General features: G+C 44.8%; 2 protein-coding genes and 1 long non-coding RNA gene across 5 annotated transcripts; 1 reads left to right on the forward strand and 2 right to left on the reverse strand.

Moving 5' to 3' along the window:
• Positions 1-3,838: 3,838 nt before the first annotated feature.
• Positions 3,839-20,683, reverse strand: LOC147872498 (uncharacterized). 2 transcript variants are annotated; one of them, XR_015537231.1, is made up of 4 exons: positions 20,591-20,683; positions 18,496-18,600; positions 6,601-17,334; positions 3,839-6,225 (listed from the first exon to the last, which is right to left on the reverse strand). It is a non-coding gene; the product is annotated as an uncharacterized LOC147872498 (long non-coding RNA). The 2 variants fall into 2 exon arrangements; XR_015537232.1 differs by lacking the exon at positions 20,591-20,683 and adding an exon at positions 19,635-19,773.
• Positions 7,135-18,382, forward strand: LOC110840208 (anoctamin-7). Of its 2 annotated transcripts, none has more exons than XM_022085082.2 (17): positions 7,135-7,255; positions 11,385-11,506; positions 11,754-11,975; positions 12,095-12,205; positions 12,306-12,442; positions 12,653-12,821; positions 12,896-13,070; positions 13,142-13,399; positions 13,628-13,848; positions 13,926-14,121; positions 14,332-14,498; positions 14,577-14,705; positions 15,036-15,126; positions 15,304-15,509; positions 15,588-15,812; positions 16,096-16,227; positions 16,608-18,382. In XM_022085082.2, the coding sequence occupies exons 1-17, from the start codon at positions 7,135-7,137 to the stop codon at positions 16,812-16,814; spliced, it is 2,889 nt and encodes a 962-aa protein (XP_021940774.1). In that variant the 3' UTR covers positions 16,815-18,382. The 2 variants fall into 2 exon arrangements, with proteins under 2 accessions (XP_021940774.1, XP_087212514.1); XM_087356388.1 differs by having other exon boundaries at positions 7,226-7,320.
• LOC110840197 (cytochrome P450 4C1) lies at positions 19,014-27,105 on the reverse strand. Its single transcript, XM_087356391.1, has 13 exons — positions 25,287-27,105; positions 24,538-24,787; positions 24,354-24,460; positions 24,188-24,278; positions 23,922-24,107; positions 23,766-23,835; positions 23,566-23,692; positions 23,412-23,484; positions 23,203-23,309; positions 22,894-22,962; positions 22,643-22,811; positions 22,350-22,523; positions 19,014-21,852 (listed from the first exon to the last, which is right to left on the reverse strand). The coding sequence occupies exons 2-13, from the start codon at positions 24,689-24,691 to the stop codon at positions 21,674-21,676; spliced, it is 1,506 nt and encodes a 501-aa protein (XP_087212517.1). The 5' UTR covers positions 24,692-24,787; positions 25,287-27,105; the 3' UTR covers positions 19,014-21,673.
• Between the last annotated feature and the right edge of the window lie 41 nt (positions 27,106-27,146).

A 27,146-nucleotide genomic window follows, 5' to 3' on the forward strand; every position in this document is an offset into this window, starting at 1 on the left:
CCTTAGAGCGGGGACTGCCTGAAATTTCATCGATATTCTGAATCCAACGAGAATGCTGCACAATACACGTGTCCTTACTGAATAATCGGCTATGTTGAAGTTTATAAATCACTGACGTACTGTCCCATTGTATGCCCCATTCTAACTGCAAAGTAACCAGGGCCTGATCTATTACGTCGCAATCCAGCTGTGATCTCACTCAGACCTCGTCTGCGTAGGAAGTCGGCCTTGAGAGAAAAATGGGTCGAATTGCGTACGAAATTCATTCCACGATAATTGAAGCTGTTGTCCTTTTTTAATAATTAGGCACAGTAAGAATTTATTTCGCTGCTGTGGCAATTAATCACTAATCCAAACAAAAATTATGTGGGTTACATAACGTAATATAAGACAGAAAAATGATCAACACCCAGCGATTTAGCTTCAAAAGGACAAGCCCGAAGTCCGTAGCTAAGCTTGGCATATTCTAACCTATCACGGTTAACCTCGTGTACAGCTAATGAATGAAACTTCTAGTTCAATAAATGAAGGGTCGGCGAATTCCTTGACCGCTAAGCTACCATCAGCTTTTGCAGAACGGCTCTGTACCATGTATTTAGTTAATATTAGGAAATAAAGAAACTATTAGTAAATCTACAAATATAAAATTCAATAAAAGCTCCGCATGGACTGGCCTTCCATTTTACTCTGAAAGGAAATTGCTCTGCATTTCTACGCATCAGCTTACCTCGTCACAGCAACGCCGGAAACAAAGTGAAAGGGTGTTCTTTTCTCGAAGAACCACTGACGTAATTAAATGAATGTAGTGGGGGAATGAGGGGTTAGGGGTGGAAGTAAAGAACAGGTTGTGGGCCAAGAAGAAGCAAACACAGGCAGAAGTATGAGGAAGTACAGGATGTCTACAAGGTTTCGTTCCCCAATTTCTATATCTGTGTCTCTTTTCGGTGATTTCTAGCTTGTGGATGAGCGTTCTCAGCAGCATTTACAAAATCTTCGTCACCAGAGGCTCGCACACACAACGCAAGAAATACTTGACTGTCCCACACTTGAGGTGGATGTCCAATTTCGACAAGCTGAAACTCCTTTACCTGGTAGAAATTGTTTCCCGTATGCCTACCATTCTATTTCGTTATTTTCTGCTTCTGTTACAAGATTATTAGCAACGTACGCACACGTAACTGTAGGAAGTTATGCAGAGTTTCCTACTAGTTATCTGCGCTACTGCTTTACCGGTGCTGCACCCTAGTAGCCAAATCCTTCATTATGATTTAATATCCCGTCTTATACTCTGAATATCTAGAGCAGTGTGTCAGTGCACCACATCCAGGCTGAGATCGCTTGTAACCAGACCCACAAAATGATTTATTACTTTGTTACTAGTTACTTCAAGCTCATTTGTTTTAATTATTCTGAAAGATTTCAAAAATTAATGCGATTCTTTTCCTGTCTGCTTCTAATCAAAAGAGTTTTTTGTTATTTCTTTTGGAAATTTTTGGAATGTCTTTGGGTTTTTTAGGGTTTTCCCCCCACAGCAAATGATACAAAATGATAGAAAATGTTGTAAAAAAATTCAAAAGAGTGTTATATATTAATTATATTTTTCTAGGGGTTTGGCCCCCCAACACAATCATCCAACATCTAATATTAGCATATAATGCTGTGCTCGAACTGCTGCAATCGCTGTAGAAATCTGAAAACATAGCATACATGGGGATTCGAACACAGAACACTTCATACAACAACAACTTAGCACTAGTACCTTAACCACTACGCTACCGAGCTCATGCCAGTTCATCTTTTAAAACTTCCTCATATCGTACATTATGCATAGATTACTTATCAAGAAGTTTTAAACAACATTATGACGTCATGTCTGGTGGTCTAGGGGTTAAGGCGCTGGGCTGTTAACTGTAGGGTTTGATAAGGCGGTGGTTCGAATCCCACTGCCAGCATTATTTTTTTTTACGTAAATTATTTATTAGTAATTTAATTATTTAAAACGCAACATACCTCCAAATGCCATAGATTTTTATTATTTAAATTTATTATCTTAATTAAATTAATAAAACGCAACGTTATAACACGTTAGTTTAGTGTCTTACTTGACTAACCACTTGGTCAAGTTTTTAAAACACAACCAACTCCCCCTTCGGGGGAGTTGGTTGTGTCGGGGGAGTTGGTTGTGTTTTAAAAACTTGAGTAAGACACTAAACTAACCCCCCCTTCGGGGGGGTTAGTTTAGTGTCTTACTCAAGTGTCGGTTAAAAGAATTGACTAACCACTTGGTCAAGTTTTTAAAACACAACCAACTCCCCCTTCGGGGGAGTTGGTTGTGTTTTAAAAACTTGAGTAAGACACTAAACTAATCCCCCCGAAGGGGGGATTAGTTTAGTGTCTTACTCAAGTGTCGGTTAAAAGACTTGACTAACCACTTGGTCAAGTTTTTAAAACACAACCAACTCCCCCGAAGGGGGAGTTGGTTGTGTTTTAAAAACTTGAGTAAGACACTAAACTAATCCCCCCGAAGGGGGGATTAGTTTAGTGTCTTACTCAAGTGTCGGTTAAAAGACTTGACTAACCACTTGGTCAAGTTTTTAAAACACAACCAACTCCCCCTTCGGGGGAGTTGGTTGTGTTTTAAAGACTTGAGTAAGACACTAAACTAATCCCCCCGAAGGGGGGATTAGTTTAGTGTCTTACTCAAGTGTCGGTTAAAAGACTTGACTAACCACTTGGTCAAGTTTTTAAAACACAACCAACTCCCCCTTCGGGGGAGTTGGTTGTGTTTTAAAAACTTGAGTAAGACACTAAACTAATCCCCCCGAAGGGGGGATTAGTTTAGTGTCTTACTCAAGTGTCGGTTAAAAGACTTGACTAACCACTTGGTCAAGTTTTTAAAACACAACCAACTCCCCCTTCGGGGGAGTTGGTTGTGTTTTAAAAACTTGAGTAAGACACACTTGACTTTGGTCAAGTTTTTAAAATGCAACCAACTCCCGCTTGAGTTTAGTGTCTTCTCTCAAGTGCTTAAAATTCTACATTTGTTCATACTCTTCCTAGTAGATGGCGCAGGAGTTCACTCTTCTCCTTATTAGTTCATGTACTTGCTAGTAGATGGCGAGGGAGTTCACTTCTCTCTTTATTAGTTCATGCCCTTGTCAGTAGATGGCGTGGCAGTTCACTTCTCTTTCACTAGTTTATGCCCTTACTATCAGATGGCGCGGCAGTTCACTTATCTTTTCATTAGTTCATGCCCCTACTAGTAGATGGCGCGACAATTCACTTTTCTTCTTATTAGTTAATTCCCTCGATAATAGATGGCGAGGCAATTTACTTATTATTACATTAGTTCAGACCGTTGCTAATAGATAGAGGTAGTTCACTTTCTAATAATATTATCAGCGATTTTGCAGTACATTTGTGGTCAAATTGTGAACTACCTCTGGAACCAAAGTAACATAGCTGTATTACATTTCCAGCTATATGTACAAAGAGACGCCATTTAAAATATTCTTCTTGGTATCCAGACACAATGTAACGGGTACACGTATCTGTAGGAAGTTATGCAGTTTCCTACTAGTTGTTTGTTCTACTGTTTTTGCGGTTCAGCACCCTAGCAGCCAAATCCTTCATTCTGATTTAATATCCCGTCTTATATTATACAGAGACTGAGAATAACAACGTTACCTTCTCTTCTGGCCTCAATCTTGGAATGTGCTGAGTCTTGCAAAGGAGGATATTTATCATTGATATCATAGTTTTAACTTATTGATAAATTATATTGTACATAATAATACATTACAATATGCATTGGAAATAGATTCAAAACACACAAACATATTGGAACAAATTATTTTTATAATCCCTTATTTTGATACAATCTTCCATCCTCAGTTCATCTCCTTATGAATTATTCATTTTAATGTACTTTTGGGTACATAATCCACATTCTACACAATATTCTTAGAGAGAGTTGTATTTAGTGGCAAGTCACAAATGGTGGTAAAGAAATCTTAAACTGTACCTAACTTGTGTAAATATAAAATGGCATGAGAATGAACCCATTAGCCCATCTTGTTTAGATCCAACTAAGCTACGGTGATGTGTGACTTCAGACACTGTTGTCTGTTTCAAAATCCAAAATATATCTTATAAATATTGTTCAGCAATTACTACCACCGCACAGCTTACCTTATGTTGCGTTTCCCTACCTAATCGTTTCATATAATTTCAGACAGCAAGAATTCCTGGTCTCCATCTACAGATCTTCAAGGCATGAGTGGGAGTGTGATAAAGATCCATGTATTCTGAGGCTTTGCCATTACATGGGATTGAGTGATTGGCTTAAAACTCTCGGCTCCTTTTACCTTGGGTAATGCAACCACACCAGCCCTTCGATTGTATGTCAGTGGTGACCAAACATTGTAGTGAAATGCACAGTGCCTGCAGCAAGGACTGAATGCTAAGAAACACAATCAAATTTTAATTTATTTCCAGAAGAAGATTGGCTCCATGTATACACAGACGGATCTAAGATGGGAGACCACATAAATGTTGGTGCAGGAGTATATAGCAACATCTTTGCATTCTATATTCCAGTGGGAACATACATGATGGGGAAATTGAAGCCATCCGAGTAGCCCTGAACCAACTGGTCTGCTACCGTGAAAAGTTCAAGAATGTAGTTATCCTGTGTGACTCAAAAGCAGCTATAGAATCTGTAAGCTCCACAGATATTAAATCAACACAAATCCAAGACTGTCAAAATGCATTATAACATCTAAAAGCCAGTAATAAATTAGTATCTCTACAATGGATTACAGGACACTGCAACATATATGGCAAAGAGCAGGCTGACATTTTGGCTAAAAAGGTGCTCAGATAACCCTAACAACATTGAAACCAACATCCTACCATACAGCTAAAATATACATCAAGAGAGTTATTCAAGGCACCCACACCCTTGAAATCAAAGCAAAATCACATGGCAAACCCTGGCAAAGGGATATCCTTACGATACCAGACAGGCCAAGAAAAGAAGCAGTTGCGAAGTTCCGCTTAACAACTGGACATGACCGCCTAGCATATCACCTTTACCGCTCTGGCATTCTACCAGACCTGTCGTGTAATTTGTGTGGCCTCCAAGAAGATATGAATAGGGATCATCTTCAGCACTGCCCAACTCTGTCCGAAACGACAGAATGTGATAGATACTGGGAAGCGAGGAACCTTACAAGTCAATAATTTATTTAATTTTAATCATTGGAAAATAATAACATAAGGTTTTATGCTGATGGTAGCTACCAGAAATGAATGATGCAAGTTTCTTATGCATTGCGCACTATAACTTCATAACATGGATGGCTCATTATTAAAATACACGTATAATTAAGAACAAGAACATTTCTGAAGCACTCTCTGAGGAATGATAGCGTACATGCAAAACACATGACTGTTTGCATTCACTTTCTTTGATTTCTACTGATGAAGAAAATTAGATTCAATACATATATATATAAATAATAATTCACTACTTAAATATTATGTTGTATGAATGGGGACAGAATACTGAAGTAAAGGAGTTTGTTAAACCGATTTCAGTAAGTGAACTTTACATGCTTAATCATAGGAAAGAGAAATAAAACATAACTGCTTCACTATGAGATATGTATTAGCAATAATTGAACATCAGGGCCAGTGATATATCAAAATCAATGTTTGGAAAATGTGTACATCACCTTTTGCGCTCTGTTTCGTCCTTTCAGCCAGTCTGCATTCAGGGCCGTCCTTAGGAAATGGGCACATTAACTTCACAGCCCCCCCCTCCCCCAACCACTCCAAATACACAAACTCTGCAGCAATAACAGTGTGTTTCTTAAATTACATTTCACGTCAAAACTCTGCATAATTCAATTCCATAAATTCTGGACTGCCAGGTCACTTCTAGACTAAACAAATTCTGTGGCAGATCACACAGTTCCTGCTAGGAGAAGGGATACGAGTTGTATATAACCATGCTGAGAGATGCACTGTTACCACTTACCCACTGGAGGTCTTCTACTGAACAATTATGGAAAACTACTAGAACACTGTCTACAGAATGTAAGCTTGTGAGGCAATTATGGTGGGGGAAAAGGTGATCTTGAGCATTCTCCTACCATCCAGTTGTTTGGCAAGTATAATAGTAGCAAGCAGTAAAGTAAAACTGCCTTGCCATGTCTCAGTCTGTAAACAGTAGTTATGCAGTTAATAACCAAATTCATGTTCCGCTACAATTACACACTATATGCAGCATTAAAAATGTTCATGACACATTGCGTTCAAAAATTTGTGACTGCTTGTGTGCCCACATGCAGTACAGCATTCAAGGCAATGTCTACATTCACACTCAGAGACTTAATTTTTTACAAATATTATTAGACTATTGCGCATTTATTTTTAGAAGATGGTATTTGTAACAATGCAAATAACAAGTTTTTTATGACGATACTAAATAAACACCTCAAGCTCTTATAAGATTCTATAGGCAAAAAAACACTGAAATCGCCTGAATCAAAACATGGTTTCTCACAGTATAAACAGTGAACAAATATTACTTACATCCTATTATAGTTTTATCAGCTTCAATAACATCAGAAAACCAAAAAACAAGTTCTTCTTAAACTTCCGTTATAAAGAATTAGTATTTCTGCCTTAATTCTTCCATTTTCATGAACAGGACATCATAACAAATTATACCAACACTAACCACCACCATCTTGAATATTTTAACCAATCACATCGCTTCCATTCCACAGATTATACATCACTGCCCTGGATCACAGAACATAGGAATTTTCTTTCTAACACAACAGAGCAGAGATATGGTGCGTTTTCATGTCCTCATGGAGTCGAGTATAATAAATTTCACTAATATCCTGAAATACTTTTAGCGTCTGAACTACTCAAGGTAGGTCCCCTAAGGCGACGCCATGTGAAGTAGGCTCGCGATGGCTGACTAGGCTAAGCTGTAGTAATTTCATCTTCGGCTGGAAGCATTAGCGAGGGCATTTCAAGCTGTTTCTTGGTAGGGCAGGCTACGCTAGGCATTGCTGCAGTAAAGAACGCCTGTCGACAGATTCAAAACGCGATGACATGAATCGACTGTGCTGGGCAGAATCACGTGCTACTGAGGACCAGAAACGGTTGCCGCTGCGCCGGGTTCAGTCAGTCAGTGTGAAGCGGGCGACCGGACAGGTCAGATGTGCAAACAAAGGTACGTGGCAGTAGTGTTTCTGTGGCTCAACAACGAACGAAGCGAAAAAAATATAATATTTTACGGTAAGTAAATTTCTGTATGCATACATAACTGAGACTTCAGGTTCTCAGGGCGGCGAGTTAGAAAATGTCTCGTGGGATGTGCCGCGATGATGAGGCGCCTCTGAAACGTCGGCCTCCTGCTTCGTGTTCTGGAGGTCCTGGGTTCGAATACCGTCTATCCTTACTGGGTTTTTTCGTGGTTTTCCTCGGCCCCTGCAGGCAAATGTCGGGATAGTACCTTAAATTAGGCCACGACGGCCTCCTTCCACATCCTTTCCAATTCATTACTCACTATCATCCTTTCATTCGACGCTAAATAGTCTGAGCTACGGATAAAGCGTCGTTAAACAAAACAAATATATAGTTAACGGCGGTCAATTTCTACCACACTACAGGGCGCAACATTCCAGAAGACGGTCATCTGGAAACAAAATGCTTGTTAAAAAAAGCGGACGGGAAGATGCCACTTTCCAGATATAAACGTAGAAGGGTGGATAATATTAAAGGGGATTTTCAAAAGTAGGACTTCAAAATGTGCGAAAACGCGAGACCTAATCACAGTTGAGACATTTACCAGAAACTGTGCAAGGTTTTCTGTTGCCACGAGATCTCGCGCGAAGCTAACACCGGAACGCCGACGTGTTCGCTGTTCGTTCTCGAACCCAGTCCTGCTGCATAAATTGATACGTTCTTCCAGGCTTTTTAACATTTCATAAAATGGAACCTGTAACTGTCGAAAGAAATGTACAGACCCACGGCGACCTCATTCAGAAGCTGATAGTAGCTCAGTCAAGATATTTCACATCCTTACACCCTACTTAAGATCCATCTTAATATTATCCTCCCTTCCACGCCCGGGTGTTCCAACTGGTCGCTCCTTTCAGATATTCGAACCAGAGTTTTATACACATTTTTAATAGCCGAACAAGGTCACAATCCTCTCCTGCCACGATCCACCTGGTCTGTTACCAGCAGCCTAGACCTTGTTCTGAAGGCTACGCACAAATAGCATGCGGTGGTTAGCACCCAACTCAAAATTAGCAGTTAATTTTAATATTATCATGTAATTTCCTGTAATTCCGATTCTCCGCTTGCAGAGTTCGTCCGCATATTGAGAGATTTAGACCAAATTTGACTTGGACATCCCGTGATGTCGGGCGAATAGTTGTTTTTTATCACTACACGTTGACCAACATTGTTGAAACGGCACTCCTCGCGAGATTTATCTCTGTTACTTCGCTCTGTACCTTTGACCAACACGAAACATTTGTAAAATTAAAAAGTAAAGCTGTCCCGCTATACGCCATGTAGGCGCTTGGGGGGGAGATGAGGTATACAGCTCCTACTCATTCTTAACCTCGGCACTAGGTGGGACTGAGTGGTCACGCCCCGGGAAAGGACCGCGGCACCCATCGGATAGGTTAGGTTAGGTGACTTGTACGGTAATAACATCGATTACAGTTCGATTTCAATTCATATTGGGTCGATATGGTCCAGTATTCGTTTTTGCGATAAGAAAATCGATTACAGTTCGATTTCAATTCATATTGGGTCGATATGGTCCAGTATTCGTTTTTGCGATAAGAAAATCGATTACAGTTCGATTTCAATTCATATTGGGTCGATATGGTCCAGTATTCGTTTTTGCGATAAGAAAATCGATTACAGTTCGATTTCAATTCATATTGGGTCGATGTTATCCACTATATCGTTTACTGCAGCAGAACTCCACTTAAGCCGACGTACACGACTTTCCATTATGCGTTCATTTAATCCCATCGATCCGTTTGGGGGCTACTTCCCGGCGGCTCATAACCGTAACAACAAAATCACTTCGCTCGACGCAGGCAGGATGTCGCTCAGCGGCACTGCGGAACGCGTGACGTCATCAGGCACCTTTCGATATCGATCCACCAGGGCGCTCGCGCTGCTGCCAGGTTTCCGCCTCGCACTTCCGGAGGCAAATGGCGGCCGGGGCAGAAAGCAACCAGAAGCTACAGGTCGCGGGTTCGGCTTCCGAATGCAAGAATTCTTCGCTTGAATAACAGACTGTTTCACTATTAGTTAGGCCTGGCAGAGAAATATCTTCATATTCCCGCATCATCCAGCGCTGCAGTAAAAAATGGACGCAGGTTTCTAATTATCGGAGAATTTTCACAAAACTAGGACGAAGACACGTGAGGGCTGGTGTTAATAAAACAATAAATGAACCGGTGTTGTTACATGTCGAGGAACCCCGCTCAAAGAGAATCGAGACTTCGAGGATGGCTGGAATGTAAGGATAATATTGAAATGGATCTTACGTGCATCAGTTGTGCCAACTAAATACGGACAACTGATTGTCTGAAGGATGTGACAATGGTTGATTTCCCAAGTTGCATGATGTATATAAACGTATGATTTCTACGACGTTTCGGGAGCTGGCTCTTGCCTTGTCTTCGCGTAACTGGTCATCATTTATATCTTTTTGTATCAATGACATCGGTCGTGAACGAACCTGTGACCTTCTGAATACCAGTATAGTATGCTAACTATGGTGTTCGGTCATTGCATATAAAAATATATTCTTGCACAGTACAGTTAAGGATTTAATCCTCGTTGCTATTTCACTCACGGCCTGGAACTGCGCGACATTTATGAAGCATTTGCTAACCAGGTTGCAGTAAACAACCAGAATCTCCCATTGTTGGCGAGACGCGGAAGAAAGGAAATTATTTTCGGTTCACAACGACATCATCACTGAAGCTTTACAGTAAAATACGGACATAAATATTGACACTAAATCTTTCATGTATGAACCAGAGGCCAACTAAACAAACTTCCCTCATTTCTCGCCGAATATCGCAAAGTCCGTGACTCCCCAACCCCGCCCAACCCGTTATGTGACCTGCATTGCACGCACGCGACACGGCGTTCAACTGTTGCTTTTATCGGAATGACCCTTACACCAGGATCAATTAAAATAAAAGCTTTCGAGTTGCGAAAGTGTCAACTTTCGTGACTCACAGCGAAGAGTTCGTCGTCATATGACACGCACTTTGCACGCCACGAGAGACATCTGCCTTCCAGGACGCGATTTAATTCGTGTGCAAAATCAATTAAGGCTCTTAGCGGCCCTTCGACGACAGAAATTGTATGGTTACCATGGAAAGACGTTGACAAAAGAATGTATATTTTTTAAATAATACCGATATAACACGACATTCGCCGAACAACGTCTATCAGCGCTTCAAAAACACACCGTTCTCTTAATGCTTGGCGCTGCTCTCCAGTTCCTTTCCACTGCAGATGAGTTCTAAAATACTACTCTGGATGGGGGATCAGATTATCGCAAAGCCTGAGTGTAAACAGGAAAACGCGGACAAATAAACACACCGAGTGGAAGGGAGCCAGCCGTCGTGTGGGATGTTGCTCCGGGCAGAAACAGACCGACGTTTCAGGGGCGCTTACTGCCTCCATCATCAGGGCGAGAGACCACGGGGGCTCGCCATGTATTAAGGAACTAAAATGTTGGCTTCTGATTATTTTGAAATGTTCGTTCACACCGAAGTTGTGGAGGAAGTGACCAACAGAGCCCCGGAAGTGATAACTGCATAATGTCGCAGCGACAGCCCCCAGTCTCAAAGAGGCCTTCCGGTCCTCGTACACACCGACATGAATGCAGTTCGGAGAGGACGCGTGTGCTACTTCGCTACGATCTGATCTTCATCAGGCCGCAACGTCCTTGGACTCCAATTGCGACATTCTGGAACAATCCTTCAGATCAAAAACGTTAGCATCTGGAAGTGGGTCGCAGACAATTTCCCGAAAGTCACGACGTTCATGTCACGTTTCACAAAAGCCGAGCACGTGCTGCGAAACAGCTCGTTGATGAGACTCCAGGAGGTGCACGCTCGGTCGGTGACTCGTCGCCTCGCGCGCGAACAGAAGACCTAACCAAACGAAACCAAACCAAACCAAACCAAACCTAACCTCCGACAGCGAAACTCGAGCGCTGCGTTTGGACTACCTCGACGGCGGCGCCAGTTCGCAGCCACAACAAATGCGATTCCTGTGAAACTTTACAAGCGTTTCCTGTTTCACAGATCGTGACGTCATGTCGGGCAGGCGATGCCAACTCCACCGCGACGAACACGACGAGCTGAACGGGGCGTGGTTCACACTGGGGCGACACTACGGCAGTATCAACAGCCCCATCCCATCGCAGGTACTCAGGTTCCGCGAAGTATGACGCCTCGTCCACCCGAACATTTAAACCCATAATTATAAGCAGGAAAGCCGCGCTCTCAGTAAATCGCTGAAAACACGAGGCAGGCCTCTTACCTCATTCACGCTGAGGCGCCAGTCTAGAGAGGCGAGGTCGAACTGATTGGCGCGCTGGCGATGCGGGATGCGCCGTCAGTGTGGCCATGAACAGCAGCAAGGTGAGATCCAACCCGTACTTGTGTCTGCAGGACTCCGACGAGGGCCCGCCCGCCGCCGACAGCTCGACTTTCTTCCGGGACGGGCGGAGGAAGATCGACTTCGTGCTGGTGTACGAAGAGAACGCGAGGCGTTCGTCGTCTGTCGGGTCCGCGGCGCTGGAGACGCATGGTGACAAGAAGGGCAGCAAGCTGGAGGACAGACGCCTGCGATTCATGGCCAACCTGCGGCGCGCGGGCCTCGACATGGAGGAGGTTCGCGATTACTTTTATAGTACACGTAGGTCGTCGTTGCAGCTCGCGGCTGCTTCGTGTTTCATCCTCATTCGGACTTGTCCTGTGACTTCGTTTCCAGAATTTCTTCCCTGTTCCAGGAGGAGATAGAGACTGGCAGCAAGAAGATAGTGTGTTTCATCAAACTGCATGCTACATGGCCCGTCCTGTGCCATCATGCAGAGCGGCTCAACATGCGTGCACCATTACAGGTAGTTGCGAAGCTGATATTCGCTCAGCTGGTCAAAAATTTTACCTGCCTCTCACGCAGTCCCAAGATCCATTAATGACGGCGATGTCAAAATCTTGCAGGCACACCCAAACCCATCAGTCAACTGGTCACACCTGCTCCTCAAGGCACTCAGGCTGCCCAACATAATGCACGAAGACGTCCCCAACAAGCCGCTCGACTACTACACCTGCCCATTCAAGAAATCCAAGCTCGAGAGGTGACACAATTATTAGTTTTTTATTCTACAACGTGAAAACCAGACTCAAAACCCATTTTTCAAATCATCCGAATCAGACTTTGAGCTGTCGAACTCTCAAACAGAGGAATGTTTTCAAGTTGCCTTTGGGTAAAGCTAGAAATAAAAACAGTGCCCTGGGCTTAAACGGGGACCTACGGCTTAGGACACACTTTTCTACCCGTCCTGCAGGTTTCTGGGCAGCGACAACAGGGAGACCTACTTCACAAATGTGCAGAGGGGCCGCGTCCTGTACGAGATCCTGTCCACTGCAATGTTTGGCAAGAAGAAGAAGGGCGAAGTTGGGATAGACAGACTCGTAGAGGAGGGCGTGTTCTCATCTGCCTTCCCCCTCCATGACGTGAGTGTCACTATGCAAACATAACCTCTACGTGAGGATCTGCTCACAGGAACTAATCGCCAACGATTTTTCAGGGACCATACGAAGTGAAGAAGAAGAAGAAGAATGGCGTACCTGAGCGCCCTCTGAATGCGCGGCAGGTGCTGTATGAATACTGGGCACGATGGGGGAAGTGGTACAAGTATCAGCCCCTGGACCACATTCGGGAGTACTTCGGGGAAAAGATCGCCATCTACTTTGCGTGGCTGGGTAAGCGCTGGTCCTATTCTCAGTGGCATTTCTGTCTTCAAGATCCTACAGTGGACAATGAATCTTTGCAGGGTTATACACGGGATGGCTGCTGCCTGCCGCACTGGTAGGTCTTCTGGTGTTCCTCTACGGGCTCTTCACAATGCACTCGAACCAGCTAGCCGCAGAAGTGTGCAGTGGCGAAGAAGAGTTCAACATGTGCCCGCTCTGCGACATCGACGTGGGGTGCAACTTCTGGAACCTGAGCGAGGTGTGCAGCTACGCGCAGTTAGCGTACCTCTTCGACCACCCAGGCACCGTGTTCTACGCAGTGTTCATGTCCTTCTGGGGTGAGTGTCAGCCGAGCTGTTCTACCGATGCTTCACAGCCACGCCCCATTCTTCGCGCGAGAAAACTCTATGTTATGGCTGACTGTTTCATCATCTGCTATCTTACAATTCATATACTAAAATAACAAGAAATACTTAATAAATATTGATGGGGAAGCCTCTTGACATTCTATTACTCTGAGGACAGGTCATGAGTAACAATTGGATTGAACTGGCTCATGCCCACAGCTGTGACATTCCTGGAATACTGGAAGCGTAAGTCGGTTAGCCTGGCGCATCACTGGGACTGCATGGGTTTCCAGGAGGAGGAGGAGCGTCCGCGCCCAGAGTTCGCGGCCAGAGCGCCCTTCCTGGAACGGAACCCTGTCACCGGGGTGCGGGAGCCCAGTTTCCCCAGTTCACTGCGTAACAAGAGGGTGGCGGCTGGCATCGGCATCATCTTCCTCATGGTGAGTCCCTTCTTCTTATGACTCGGGCTGCCCAGCGCATGGGAACTACAGACGCTGAGTACTGTCTCTCTGTGCAGATCTCACTGGTCATCATCTTCATTGTGGCTGTCATCATCTATCGTGTGTTGGTCTCCATACCACTCTTCCAGAACTCCACCTTCAGGTCACAGGCTCAGGCCATTGCCAACATGACAGGTGCCGTAGTCAATCTGATTCTCATCATGGCAATGAGCCGCGTATACGAGAAGCTGGCCCACCGGCTCACTGCCTGGGGTGAGTCACCCTGGCAGATGCACGGAGAAATAATGGTGCAAATAGTTACCACGTGAGGGACATGTCACATGAACTTTGATTACTTTCTATGTAGGCACTCGACCGGGTGACTTTGGATAACTTCAAAAGTCAGATTAACAAGTCACAACCCAAAGTAAGTCACTTCCGTAACGAATAAGTCACTTTCACAATTGTTCTGTTGTGTCACAGAGATGCACCGCACGCAGACCGAATTCGACGACAATCTCACCTTCAAAGTGTTCATCTTCCAATTTGTCAACTTCTACTCCTCCATCTTCTACATTGCCTTCTTCAAAGGCCGTTTTGTTGGCTACCCTGGCAACTACACACGCATCCTACGACTCCGCAACGAGGACGTAAGCACGCATGTCTCTTGTGCCTTGTTCATCAGCTGTGCACTTGGACACGTCTCCTTACTGATCTTTCCTCTTTAGTGCAGCGCTGGAGGCTGCCTGATAGAGCTTGCCCAGCAGCTGGCAGTCATCATGATTGGCAAGCAGATAATAAACAATGCCCAGGAAATTTTTGTGCCCAAGATAAAGGCGTGGTGGCAGAAGAAGCAGGCAAGTACACACAGCACGTCCCCATTACACTGGCTTCAGCACGGTTAATACGTAAGCCCATCCTCATCAGTGCAATTGATTAAATAATATATTTCCCTGATGGCCACTTTAATAATATCCTCTTCCATCCCGTTAAGTTCCAATAGAAGTCTTTTCGAAACTTGATATTCAAATTCACACGCTAGAAATGTACTTCTGAAGCCACGTGTACAAAACTTGGGGACGTCCGTGTTACAAAATGTGTGTGGGACAGTGACATTATGTTTGAAACCTGAGGAAATTAGCGAACTGTGGGCTGATATGTAGAATGAGACATTCCGCTTTGCGCAGGTCAGATTATCGAAGAATCACATGACAAGGTGGGAGGAGGACTACCAACTGATCGACAGTGAGGGCCTCTTCCAAGAGTATCTGGAGATGGGTGAGTTCCCATTCGCTAGGGGTTTCAAGAAGGGTGAATTCTTCTCATTAGTTACTGGAACATCCCAAAAATTGTAAATTCTCAGTTATTGTGTATTACACAAGCTAGAGATTTTTCAGAAGAAAATATTTTGAGATGGGCGTGAGTGGTAAATCATGTAAGAAACCTCCTCTCCAGTTCTCCAGTTCGGCTTCATCACCATCTTTGTCGCTGCCTTCCCTCTGGCGCCGCTCTTTGCACTCCTCAACAACTGGGTGGAGATCCGACTGGACGCGCAGAAGTTCGTCTGTGAGACGAGGCGCATCGTGGCGGAGCGCGCAGAGAATATCGGCATCTGGTTTAAGATCCTGCATATGCTGGCACACCTAGCCGTCATCAGCAATGTGAGTGTCGTCGCCGGACATTCAGCGAGCTTACTTCCTTGTGCCTCCTGTGGTGCAAAGTTTTGATTCACTGTGCAGGCGTTCCTGATCGCCTTTACGTCCGAGTTCCTGCCCAAACTGCTCTATCAGTACGAGTACGACTGGAACTTGGTGGGATACGTCAACTTCACGCTGGCCTATGCCCCCCCGGGGACTATGCCCCAGTCATGTCGGTACCGTGGGCTGAGGGACGAGAAAGGAGACCACACCCCCTTCTTCTGGCGACTGCTAGCTGTAAGACTGGCTTTTGTCATTGTGTTTGAGGTGTGTATAATCTGAGGCTGAATATCGGTAAGACTTGGGAGGTAAGCGGAGAGGCCGAAGACAATTCATCCAGTTTCTCGGCCAAGGGACCATAAGTACATGAACCACTGCATCATGAAGTTTATTAACGCCATGGAAAAATGTTATTTAACCTTAGCGAAATATTAATTTTCGTAATAATTTCTTCCAATTGTCCATTTTCTGCAAAAAATAAAATATACAAGACCCAAAACCATCAGAGGGCAGTGGCAGCAAAATTTGAGTAAATGCGAGTATATTGCAGCACGTGGTGTTTGGGATCTGCCGCCTGATCGACGTTCTGGTGCCTGACATACCTGAGAGCCTGGAGCTGAAGATCAAGCGCGAGCGGTACCTGGCAAAGCAGGCACTACAGGACTCCGACACCATCATGAAGGTTCGTGCGTTTCACGTCAAAACCAACCTAACGAGGAGTCTGTATCAAAATTAAGTTCATTTTCTTTTCAACTGAAGATATTTTCAAAATTTAAGCACTTATCTGGGAACAACAACAACAACAAGCAGAAATGAGATTCACGGAAACATTGATTCTGTTCCGTTGAGGAACCATCACCATTCTGTCCATTTTTTGACACAAAACAATAATTCCGCCTCCTCTTTTGTGGATAATTCAAAATATTATGGACTGTACATGTGGTTTAAATGGCAGACACAAGAAATTAATACAGAATTTTAGTGTCAGAGACCAAGAAGGATACAGACAGGAGGCAGTTCTGAAACTTAATACTAATTTCTCAAATACAGTGCACATTACAGGTTGCAGCCCAGGATGATGATGACGATGACGATGACCACGTCCCAAATGGTGGGATGGCTCTGGACCTGACAGCAGAACTCGGATCTCCGCCTCTCGCCGAAATAAACAACACCTCGACAGAATCACAGGCCACAAACCAGACGACCTCGACAACGAGCCAGGAGCGCGGGAACTCCGGCGTGTCAAGACACAAACCCAACACATGACATAAGATGTCCACCTTGTAAGAGGTGCCATTTCACTTTGTCCACACATCAGGCGGAATCGGACTTATTGTACAGAGCGATCGGAAATCTATGGAAACCGTCAGACGCGATGGAGCGATACTAACTTATTCGAAATCACTACTTTTTATAATACAAAGCACACGTTCATTCCTTGCTGCACGTACTAACACTCAACCTCAATGAAGTGTCACATCTTTAAAGTTTTTACTGACCGGACACTGCAAAAGAACTCACGTCCATGAGCATTCAGGCAGTTCATGCACAGAGCAATATACAAAAATAAAGGAATTTACTTGTGACTGAGAGCTCTGGGGCACATGCAGTCGATACTCTCAATCTGTAAAAATACTTTTAAATCTTTTTGTGAAACTTTCCAGTCACCCTGTAGATGGGGAAAAAGGTTTACAGCTTACGTATCATCACACGCGCTGCTGCTTATCTGCCTGTTAATCCTCGTCCTTTACGTTCGTTCATGTAGCTCTGGAGCCAAAAGCACCGACTGGAAAAGAAATACTGAAAATCGACATCACTTTACATTTTTTGCTGAAATGAAACATTGGCATCGTTGACACAATTTGTGTCATGTGTAAGTCTGAGGTAACGTCCACAGACAACACACAACTGATTGTCACTCCTAAATTTTTGTAATTATTTACGCACGGTTAAATTATGTATTACTTTTGTATGTGAACCTGTAAAATCATCTGCGTCTTCTTTCAGACATTTATGAGCGACTACGCAATTAAAAGAAACGTATCCCATGCTCATATATATATATATATATATATATATATATATATATATATATGTATGTACTTAGTAACAAAAAAGCAATATAAGAGAACACCAAATTTGTTTTTGCTTATGAAAGATGCACACATTGAAAATTAGCTTAGGTGTTGAGAAAAACTCTGGCAACCTTTCCCATTTCGTCGTGTTTCAATTAAAAACAAAGCCTTTCCCATTTCGTACGCGGTAGGGTTAATGGAGACAGGAAGAAATTTGTGGAACACAAGTTTTTCTGGAATATCAGCTCTGTTCACATTTCTCGCGAGATTCACATCACTAATTTGTCAAGAAGAAAATTAAATAAATTGACGTCACGTGACATCCCGGCCCGTATCGAAAGATCATAGACGCTCCAACAAAAGCCTGTACCACCATATTAGCCACAATCACAACTTAAATACAGAATTTCTGCTTCAATTATGAAAACAACTGAAATGTGAAAGTGGAACTGGAATCTGTTTCATGACTCGAACTGTGTCTTAGCTCCGGCATTTATCTGAATATTTCTGGTATGTAACAACTGTTAGTCTGAGTTCGCTGGTTCACTCCACACCCGACGAATTCCGCGTTCTTAATTCCAGTACGAATGACTCGCATCAAGTACCAAGCTTTCTTTATTTTCTTTTTTTTCAAATATTGGAGGTCAGGAGGAAGTTGCTGTTATCTGTCCATGCATTTTGAGCGATCTTTATGATGGCCTAATCTTGTACAAAGAACTTACAGTACCACAGGAAAAAATAAATAAATATGTTCCATCACTTCTTACTTTGTTCAGACGTAGATCTCTGCATTAGTGACGTAGTCCTGTAACCTTATGTATACAAATACAGCTCCACTGTCAGTTCTCGTATCTCACTAGAATCTAACTTACCAGCTGCTCAAGCCTAGTCCAATTCTCTGCAGTTCTTCTGGGAGTGCACTGCTCCCTACAAGGATGAGCTCTATCAGGTGTCCAAAATGAACGGCCATCTACTGACTGAAAGCAAGAAGAAATATGTCCTTGTAAAAATGATTACACCAGTGGAAATCACATACATCTGTGAAGAGATATCTGCCATCTTGTTCAAGCATTTTAAAACTCGAGGGTCTTTGAAAATTGTACACCGAGTAAATGCTTGTGGGTCTTCGTTCAAAATTTGTTGGAAATCAGTGCAAAAGAGCCCTGTCCTCGACTGCCCAAGAGGAAGACCAAACCCAGGGACTTGCCAAGCCTTGAAGCTCGACAAACCGAGCACTGATTGTGCGTGTGCTCAGTACTACGAGCGCAAAGTATTTACCATACAAAAGTAATCTTATCAGACTGACATTACAATGTGGGAAGGGAAATGTTTTCCAGGAATTGATAAATTCTTTTGGAAAAAAATAATATTTTACTAGTAAAAATCAAAACACTGTAGAATTTGGTAATATATTTTCTTTAAAATACACTACTAGAATATACTATTATGAACAGAGCTTTGCATACGCAGATTTAGATTCCATATTATTAAGGCTACCGATTTGCCTCAGATCACGTATTAAAACGGCAACACAGGAAATTCAAGAAGCAAAGATATGGGATATGACAACAGACCCATCAAATGTTAGGTTGACAGTCCGTCCACCGACAGCCTGAAGAAACTTAATTGGTCATTTCGTGACGCTTGTCATTCTGGAACTCGGTATAAATTCTGACTTCCTCGAACTATACCGCGAGCAATATTTTAAAATAATGTTTCTACCGCAAGTTCCTTTCAAATATTATAAAGTGTGTTTATTATTACTGCAGAGGGAGGAGACTATGACTTGGTAAAAGTGTGGCCACTAATGGGCCCACAGTCCAATGGAATGAGACTAACAGCGGAAAACCCGTCCCATTGACACTTCGTTCACCTGAAATTCCACATGGACTTGCCTGGGCATGAACATGGCCCTTCCCAATAAGAAGCAATTGGTTGCCTGTGCCACTGTAAAGTGTAACATTTTGTAGAGAATGTGCTAAAGCCAATTGACCATTAACCTCAGACTTACCAGTGGATAAAGTCTGCACAATCCACAGTGCAATAAGTGAGAACAGCTCCTCATTGGTTGACAACACAAGGCAGAGAGTTAAGAACCAACCTTTGCTCCCACGTGCTTTGTGTCCTCACCAAGACATGGAACTGTATGGCACTCACTCTCTGCATGCGGTTCCACTTCTTTGTTTGAGTTACTAGAATGTCAATGATACTTCCTTGAAACTGGATATAAAATTAGAAGACATCCACATTCTTTCTATCAAGTTAAACAGTGCATAAAAATAGATGAAATCCTTGTTTTGAGGACGTATTATTAAAACAACAAGAAAAATGTCTGTGCGATTACTGTCAGTATACGAAGACACTACAAATGGAACATGATAACAACACAAAAATAAACTGAAATATCTCTTTCTGTCTCCATCCATCCTCTAGTTTCTTCTTCCTGTTTATTGTTCACTGACACAGAATTTATAGCAGACGAAAATGACTGACATTATACAACATACTCAAAGGAAAATAATTAAAAACCAGTTTCTAAAAATACAGTTCTTATCATGGTGGGTGGTACTCCACTCCATATGTTTCTATTATGCTTACAAAGTACACTTTTGTGTAGTTTGCTAGGTATAATAAGATTTGAAGCTTTCATGGCAACAAGTCCTATCAGTTGCTAATGGAGGCAGAGATAGTCTCCAACACGCAGGGCTTTTGTCTGCAACTGATATGGCTTGTCACCTGAGATATTATTGCAATCTGACAGTCATCAGTAATTAATATTGCTTGACAAACTGCCCTTGGTCACTCTCGAAGCGAATATAACATAACCTATTTAAACACAAATTTATCATTGCTCGGTAAATAATACTAGCTTTCACATAACACATCTTCTCTTTATACGCATTTGAATAATAATGGAATTTCAAATGGGAAATAGTTACACAGAAAACCACGATAAAGTACGATTACCTTTTTGCATATCAAGTTACAATTGAGTACGTGCGAGTGGAGGCATCCCAACTGCATTGTTGACTATGGGACCAGACAGTGCTTTGAGTTAAGTTTCAAGATCCGCTCGCCTTTACGTCAGAGGTGGAAATGAGTTGCTTGTACTACAGTCCATAGACCAGGAATTCGATATACGCGCATGCGCAAGGTTTCGCGGTGAGTAACGACCGATCCTAAAAGCATTCGTTCCACAACCACTGAATGAACAACAGGCTTTCGTGTCCTAATGGGTATAGCTTTAAGATTACCTCACAGTGGCACAGTACACGATACATAACCTCACTATTATGCTGCGTCGAAACAAATTTCTCGCATGCGCCTATTTACTTCATGGTGTCGGGACAAAATCCGAAATTTCACCGTCAGATAAACAGCACTGAATAGGACCGCGACTGTTTTCTAAAATTGCATAACTACGGCATGATTTTATTATTTAGAATAACGCAAAGCAGATCACTCACCATAGCAGTTCGATTTCGATTTCGAGTTCGAGTTCGAGTTCAGCGCTCTTTACGCTCGAGGTTTCGAGTTTTCTCTGTCGATTACAAGTGCAAGAAATGTCGACAATTGATTTCGGTTTTAAAACTGTGGGCCGTTGTAGTTCCTGTGGACGGCCAGTTAAACGGGTTCCCTTGTCATGACAAATATACTAAAACCGGGTTTCCCACATGCTTTGCAGAGACATACAGTGAATTCTATGGATTCATTAGGATGATGATGTATGTTCCACATGTAAATCGAGTACACGATAGGGAACGTAAAATGATATTTTAACCTTTAATTATTTTATATTGTGATTGACGGATAATTTTAATATATATTTTTAAGAATTCATTTGCTTAAAAAGTATTCGTAACAATGTCATGGCGTCTATACGTTGTAGTTCAAGCTTTGCTGTGCTTTGTGTAGGGTAAACGAACTCTGCGAGACCCGCGATGGAAGATGGAACAAGGACAATGCAATTTAGAGCAGGAGGAGGAGGAGGCAACGGGTGTTTACAAAATGCGGTTATGCTGTGTTATTCAATCCATGGTAACGTCGGAGTCAGGAGCATCCATTGCGGGCGGTTCTCGGCTCCAACACGACGGGGTATCCCCGGACCGACTTCAGCAAAATATCCACCTTCAGCTGAACGTCCGCCATCTTGAGAGGTGTTGAGATCTCGTAGTGACGCAACACAGTGGACACCATTGTCTTCATGAGCAACATTGCGTAGCGCAGACCTGCGAGGCAAAGCGACACCTTCAGAATCTCGTAACTCTACCCAAAGCCTCGTTTGGTTTTTCCCCCGATCGAATGGTCTCGGCCCCCCCCCCCTCCCCCGTGAGGTCGGAATAAGACAAGTGCATGAAGTTGGTAAGACTGTCCATTTTCTTTTTAATAAACCAAAGCGATTGCATCGCGGTCCGTCAAATTAATTATATAAGCACTGGCATTTCAGGCCAATCGTATGGCTCGCTAATTCTGCCGATTAATACCCCAGGACCTCGTAAACTGTGTTTTATGCATAAAATTTATTACACATGTAGTTTTCGTCCAGAACAGAAAGTGGCACAACGGTGAGCGAGCGAAACACTTCGTACTTATCTCTGGAGAGTCGTTCACTAAGCCCTTAATTAAATACGATAAGAAGGCCCAAATGGGAAGATAATGACGAACGATACTGAGGCAGAGATCGTGACCTCTTTTAAGGTACAGTCCCAGCAGATGCGTCACGTACCGACGCAGTTCCTGGGTCCGGCGCTGAAGGGCACGTAGCTGAAAGGATGACGTTTGTTGTCCGGGAGAAAGCGCTCCGGGATGAATTTGTGCGGATCCGGGAAGAACTCCGGGTCCATGTGGAGGTGCTGGATACATACCACGACTGAGCTTCCGGCAGGTACGACCGCATCCTCTGTAACAGACACACGTCGGGTGGGAGGAATATTTAATTTACCACAGCTGCTGGCCAGGCTCTGTTCATTGCGTCCTGAACTGCACCCGCGGCAAGGCCACGGCCTTCTGGATGCTTACCGAGCTGGACGTCTGCAGTCAGGCGTCTCCCTATGAGTGGCGCCACCGGGAACATTCTCATGGTCTCTTTGATGCAGAGCTCCAAATACTGCATTTCACGCAAGTCACGCGACGTAGCCGCTCGCTTCGAATCCCCGAAGATCCTGCGTAGTTCCTCGTAAACTTTGTCCTGGCAGAAATAAATTGTTACCCACTGACACGTGATCCAACACGAATGCTTTCACGTGGCGCACAAGTCACAGGAGGCTTACCTGCTCGGCCCGTTGGATCGCAAGGACGAGCAGCGCGAAACTGGCCATCGTAGCGGTCGTGTCATTTCCCTGTGTAAAGAGAGCAGGGCTGGAAACATTCCCCGTACAACCAAGAACCCCGTTGCAGCTTGCGCTATCAATTTACAACTGACCTCGGCAATAAGACACGACGCGGTGCTGGTCCGATGCTCCCTTCGAGGATGCCACATGCAACGCGGACCAAACTACCTGACTGTCTGCCAATTTCGTGTCGCCAGAACACACAACGAAAGCCAATCATTCCTGAAATGAAACAGAACACTCACGAACCGCGACTATCATCGTGGTGGTCTCGTCCTTGAGCTGCTGGTCACTCATTCTCGTCCCGGTCTGCTCCAGCAGGAGGTCCAGGAACACTTTCTGCGAGGCGCCGCCATCTGACACCAAAGACAGAGTTTCAGTGGACACAAGAAGAACAAATAAGAAGACATCTGGAAATTGCATTGTGCGAAAGCGCGTTGCCTGGCAACTGCACTCACCCTTCACGTCGTCGTCGTCGTCGTCGTCGTCGTCCGATCTGAGGCTGTGTTCCAATCTCCTGCGCTGCACGACCTGTAACAGAGACAACACGCAGTTAGCGCCGTCTTCAGGACGCTCCCTGTGACGGGTTGGATTGGAAGAAGGGACACTCACGGTGGCGGTCATGTGGTTCGCGTACCGCAGCTCGCGCGCGTGGTCCCTGCCGAGGGACGTGAGGTTGAACACCCAGTCGGGGTGCAGCCAGGCCTTGAAGATGCGGACGGCCACAATCTGGGACAACCTGCGGTGGAAAAGTGCGTCACACAGGGGCGTGCAGCCTCGACCACGGGGACAACGGAAGCGTTCATAGTTACCTCTCAGCAGACCTCACGTAATCAGAATTGTTGTCGTCCTGAGCTCGCACGCTCAGCCCCATCGCGGTCTCTGAAACAAAACAGCCACTTTAGTCCAATCCACGCGATCAGCATTCATTGTCTGAGTGACTGCGTGTCTGGCCGAGAGCTCCTCACCGCAAATCGTGTCCAGTGAGCAGAGATTCACGTAGCGGAACACATCAAAGGCACCTCTGCCGACTTCCTTGGCCAGCTTATGAACCATTATCTGCGTCTGCGCACTGAACACGTCCACAAACCGCTCCAGATTTCGCGGGTTGAAAGTCGGCATGATGAGTCTCCGGTTCACTCGCCACGTGGACACTGTTCAGAAAAGCGATACTTTGTAGAGCGGCCGCCGTGTTCTTGGCGCTGGCCAGAACAACGTTGGGCCTAGGGCTTACCTGGGGCTGTGAAGAGGCCGTGTCCCAGCCAGGGCTCCAGGAAGCGGTAGACGGGGTCTTTCTCCAGGGCGTGAGGGCTTGTCAGCACCGCCTGCAGGAAAGCGATGAAGCATGAGGACGCACTAAGTGCCGAGGGACACACTCTCACACACACGGCGATACGTACCTCGATGTCTGCAGGGCGAGACACGGCCACATAGAGCCTGGGCCCGAACCAGAACGCGGTTGGAGTCTGGTAGCGACGCAAGAGGCGAGAAATGGCGCTCAGGACATCTGTGGCAGAAACAGGACGTCAGGACGTGGAGAAGAGGCACACCGAGAGAGAAGAACCAGACGGCCGCGTCCCTTACCGTGCGTACTACCCAGGAACTCGAAGGCGTTCCCTATGATCGGCCACGCCGGGGGGCCCGCGATCTTGGCAGCCAGCGCCTCCATGCGGCGGCGGCGGAAACGGAAGTGTGCGTAGCCCAGGAGCAGAAAGAAGATCAGGAGAAGCAGCGCCATCCGCAGGACGAAAACACAGCCGCAGCGTCAGCAACGTTTGGAACGGCGCTCGACGTCGTCTCGATTTCGGTCGCTGTGTGACAAGAATGCCTGAATCTGGAATAGAACTTTGGTGAGTGCAAGGCCGACATGTGGACTTCCAATCCAGTGTTTTGTCCTTCATCATCTACCCTGATGATGGAAGCCACATCTACATTTACATTTTCATTGTATTTAGTATCAGCAAACGATGTCCTTCGGATCAGCACATTTGCCCCGGACATAATAAACGCGGAAGTCGTCCATCAGTCGGCCTGTTTATCGTTCGCAGGCCGACATTTATCAGGGGAAAAGGAGACAAAGAAAGATAAGTTATGGACTAACAGGTTTAAACAATTCTGAAGTCGGGAAACCTTCGCCCCATTAAAATTTATAAGCACGTCAAAGCGTTGGAGCTTTCGCCCCGCGCGTTCCTCGAGTTTATTGGCTTAATCGACGCGGATGTTTAACCTTGTAATTACGAAGACCACAAATGACTGCGGCAGGAGAACCCAAATGGCGCGATTGTGGGCCAGTTCTGTTATCAGCCGTCGTCCGGCCAACAGCGACCACTTACCTGGTGTCCCGACTGACGTCTCCCTGCGCCGTGTGGCCTTCGTCTGTTTTATAAGCTCGGGGGCCATCGCTGATTGACATTCAGGCAGTGCGCCGCTGCCCACCGCCTCGCAGGTGGTAATTTTGGAGCGCCAATCTGGTGGACACGTGCAGGACGTGCTCCGCGTGTGTCACGCGTTTAATTCCATGGATCGGAGTTCTTCAGAAGCTGGTAGTCGCGTAGGGAGTGAAATGTTCCGTCCTGTACGAGCAAGCCGCTGGACCACACCCTTAGCCAGTTTAATCCATTACACAAACTCACACTCATAATTATTGCGTCGCATGAACGCCCAAGTCTGCCTGGAAAGACACGCATTCCCTGTTCGAATCCCGCGTAGGTTGTTTACTGGGTATCCTCATTCGGGTCCACAGGAAATGACGTCATACTGGCTGACTTTCGCTGCGCAGGTAGCACTGGGGGCGGCTACGTGACGTACTAATTGTCCGCTTAATGTTCCATTGTGTAGACCCACGCTACGCGATGCGTTTCCCTCGAATTACACGGCACACAGAAGTAAAAGTCACTTTAATTCGACGGTGGTAGGGTCAAAGGGGCACCGGTTTTTCGAAAGTACGTGCGTATACACACAATTAAGAACACACGAGAGGTAAGCGTTTTGCTAGATCACAAGTTAATGTGAAATATTCGCTGTAAAGTAGCGACAACGCTGCGGTTTTAAAATTTTTACTCAAATTTAACATTTTAAAGACGCACTTCTACAAGACATGGGACGTAAAATTATGTCAATATAAAATTATTATTATTAGCTACAAATAGTCTTACTATTCTCGACGACAAGCCAACGGACCCGGGGTTCGATCTCTTGTGCGAGTCACACATTTGTACCTTTCATTCAAAATATCCTCTGCCGCCATGTTGGTACTTTCTACAGCAAACAAAAGAAAATCGTACACAAGTGTATTTATAACCTGTGCCTGAATGATCGCTGATCGCCCGAGAAGATTTTGTTCAGTTACGTCGCCCCGGAAGCTTCAAGTCTCATATTCGACTCTTCCTCGTCGTCACCACAACAAGAGAACACGAATTACGTCCTGAAATTTGGAGAAATAAGGCAAAGGTTCTCTTGTGAGGGTTCACAGTGGTCCCACGATCTGCCGACGTGCAACAAGGCGCGAGCTAATAGAGACGCGGAGGGCAGGCACACGTCCGGCTGCTCGCGCCTGTAGGACGGCGATAAACGTGACGCATGTCTTCAGCGATTGCATGCAAGGCTTCTGAATTAGACATCGTTCCACTGAGTTGGTTAGTTGCGACGGGCGATAGAACGCACGGAACAAAAACTCTTTGATTACTGTCGACGTACGTCACACGACACGGCGACCACAGAGGGCAAGTGAAACACTTGCGCACAGACCTCGCTCAATTGTTTTGTTTGCGAGCGACACGATCCAGCTGTTTGTTTGCGAAAACGAGGAGCAACGTTCCCATGACTCACAGTGACACGCCGTCCCTTCTTTGTCTTTCAAGTGCTCGCTCGCCGATTCCTTCCCTAATTCTGCACGCATTTTCTCCTTCATGTTGTCACCAAGTTTCGGAGGAAAAAACCCGCCCAGCGAAGATGTGACCTTCTGACAGAAATGATCAGCTGGACCATTAATCGTGTTTCCATTTCATGAATGCGCCTGCGAAGTTGACTTAGAATGGAATGAGAGATCGGGAAGGAAGCTGTGCTATTGCCAGAAGTAGAACTGTTTTGTACGAGAATCGAACCCAGCACAATAAAATGCAGAGCACGGCACAACGTCGAGGACAGGAAATGACGCAACGACAGTGGTCTCTCAGGTGTGCCACATAATAAAT

This window comes from Zootermopsis nevadensis, unplaced genomic scaffold (genome assembly GCF_977971745.1).
Source record: "Zootermopsis nevadensis isolate Lab colony 2312 unplaced genomic scaffold, Znev_1.0 Znev_ptg000027l, whole genome shotgun sequence".
NCBI lineage: Eukaryota > Metazoa > Arthropoda > Insecta > Blattodea > Termopsidae > Zootermopsis > Zootermopsis nevadensis.